The 2,571-nt window shown below is 34.2% G+C and overlaps 1 protein-coding gene across 1 annotated transcript; it reads left to right on the forward strand.

Moving 5' to 3' along the window:
* Nucleotides 1-480: 480 nt before the first annotated feature.
* On the forward strand, nucleotides 481-1,887 carry LOC125816435 (putative UDP-rhamnose:rhamnosyltransferase 1). Its single transcript, XM_049496040.1, has 2 exons — nucleotides 481-1,028; nucleotides 1,119-1,887. The coding sequence occupies exons 1-2, from the start codon at nucleotides 481-483 to the stop codon at nucleotides 1,885-1,887; spliced, it is 1,317 nt and encodes a 438-aa protein (XP_049351997.1).
* The last annotated feature ends 684 nt before the right edge of the window (nucleotides 1,888-2,571 follow it).

Raw genomic sequence — 2,571 nt, forward strand, 5'->3', positions numbered from 1 at the left:
TAGATCTTTTTCTTTTATTATTTTTATTGTGTCCTATCTTTAGTTACGTTTGGTTGATACCAAACATTTATAGGTTTTTCGAAACACTTCCTTCTATGTGATTTTAGGCCTATCCCGTCCGCTTTTAACACCTTCACTTACGAGGAAGCATTTCTGCAAAACAAGGAGTCGGTTTACTTTGTTGTTCCCAAAAGCATCTCACATGATCCGATTGTGTGCTAATTGGTTCACCATTTAGATAAGATCCCAATTCAGTTGTTGCCTTGAATCTCCCAAGAAAAAAGTCTTTATTAATGCAAAAAATTTAGTACTGATTGAACGTGCAAGCAATGCAAATCTAGCAAATAAAATTACATCTGAAATTTTGTTTCATCCAATGCATACACATATCAAATATATATGCATGATGAAACCAAACTTGTAGTATAACTAATATAAACTTTCACAATTCGAAACATATTGTGGAATTAGTAGAGTGAAATGAAAAACGATGATAATGTTCATGTAGTAATGCTGCCATGGGCTGCATTTGGTCACCTTATTCCATTTTTCAATCTCGCCATAGCCTTAGCGCGAATTGGAGGAATACATGTCTCTTTCATTTCCACTCCGAAAAATATCAAACGACTCACTAAAGTTCCTCCAAACTTAACACACCTCGTAAAACTAGTAGAATTACCAATGCCAGTACTCGATGACGAGACACTTTTGCCCCAGAATGCTGAAGCTTCTGTCGATGTTACAGCTGAAAAAATCCAGTACTTGAAAGCAGCTTATGATCTCCTCCAACAACCCATAGAACATTTCATCGCTGATGAAAAACACGACTGGATCATAGCTGATTTCGCACAACATTGGATAGTCGATATTGCTGAAAATTATGAGATCCCCATAATTTATTACAGCATTTTCACTGCTGCTGCAACGGGTTTCTCAATTGCTGCAACACTTTTAGGAGAAGCGCCTGAAATTTTAACCTCACCGGTATTTCAGATGCTGGATTTTCCGTCTACTTTGGCTTATCGAAAGTACGAGTAGTTAGAGCTTATGTCGATGTGTTAAGTAGAAGATGCCTCAAGTGCTTCATTTGCTCGATCTGAAATACTTTCTGCGTGTAGAGCTATAGTTGTCCGTAGTTGCAAAGAAATTGATGATGTGTATATAGATGCATTACATAAAATTGTCGATAAGCCTGTATTTCCAGTTGGATTATTATTATCTCCGTCACCATCAACAAATTTATTCAGCAGCGATACATCAGTGCAGAGCATTGTCAAATGGCTGGATCAACAGAAGTCCGGATCGATCTTATTCATTGGATTTGGAAGCGAATGTAATCCAAGTAAAGAGGAAGTAGATGAAATAGCTCACGGACTTGAACTCTCCGGGTTACAATTCATATGGATACTACAAAAGCCAAATTGGGGTATTTTTGATGAAGTGGATCCTCTGCCGGAAGGATTCCAGCAGAGGAACGCTGAGAAAGGAGTGGTGCACATTGGATGGGCACCACAGAAGGAGATTCTGTCACATCCTTCAATTGGGGGTAGTCTGGTTCAAGGTGGGTGGGGTTCCGTAACAGAGAGTTTGCAGTACGGGCATGTTGTTGTTGTTCTGGCGTTTGTGTATGATCAAGGGTTTAATGGGAGATTTCTGATGGAAAAGGGATTGGGAATTGAAGTGGAGAGAAATGAAGAAGGCGGATCGTTTACTAGGAATGAGATAGAGAAAACGTTGTATGCTATGGTTTCGAAGGAAGTTGAAGAGTTGAGAGTTCGAACCAAAGAAGCTGCAGCCATTTTTGAAGATCAAAAGTTTCATGATTCATACGTTGCTAGTTTCGTCGAGTATCTGAAGAATGATAGAGAGGAAATATCCACTGATTAAAACCATTAGAGCCATCAATGTTCCATCTTGTTCTACTTAAATTTCAATTAATGCAGTTGAACTTCTGCGGTGAATAAATTGAAATTGCAGAAGGGAACTTTTTGAGAAAATTAATTTGTTTCCTCCAAGTAAATTGATTAGGAAGGTTGCAGAATAAATAAAGTAATTATCCGATCACATTAAGTTTGTAATTAACAGTATGTTTGTTATTGCTGCTAAAAACTGTTTATTTATAGAAATGCTCTTTTTTAAATAGTAGTTTTTTTGAGAAGTGATTTTCAAAAAAGCTCAAAAAAAACAATTTGTGTTTTGACAAATTCATTCGAAAAGTGATTTTGATAAGCAATTTGTGTTTGACTATCTTTTTTTAAAAAGTGCTTTTGAGAGTCAAATTACGAAAAAAGACAAGTATCAATGTGCTTTTAAGATTATTTTGTAAAGAAAAACTATTTTAAATACCTAATAGGAGTACATAACTTTAATTAAATTAAAATGTACATATTCAAATTATTAATCAATATTATACATAGATAAATAAATAAATAAAATATTAATATAATTTTAACATGATGAGTTAAATATAATTAAAAATATCAAGTAAAATAAATTTAAATATTATTATTACCTATTTCTAATAATACGTAAAATAATATATAAAATAATATATAAACATAAATAAAATAA

This window comes from Solanum verrucosum, unplaced genomic scaffold, assembly GCF_900185275.1.
Source record: "Solanum verrucosum unplaced genomic scaffold, falcon-dt-bn FXZP01000261.1, whole genome shotgun sequence".
Taxonomy (NCBI): Eukaryota; Viridiplantae; Streptophyta; class Magnoliopsida; order Solanales; family Solanaceae; genus Solanum; species Solanum verrucosum.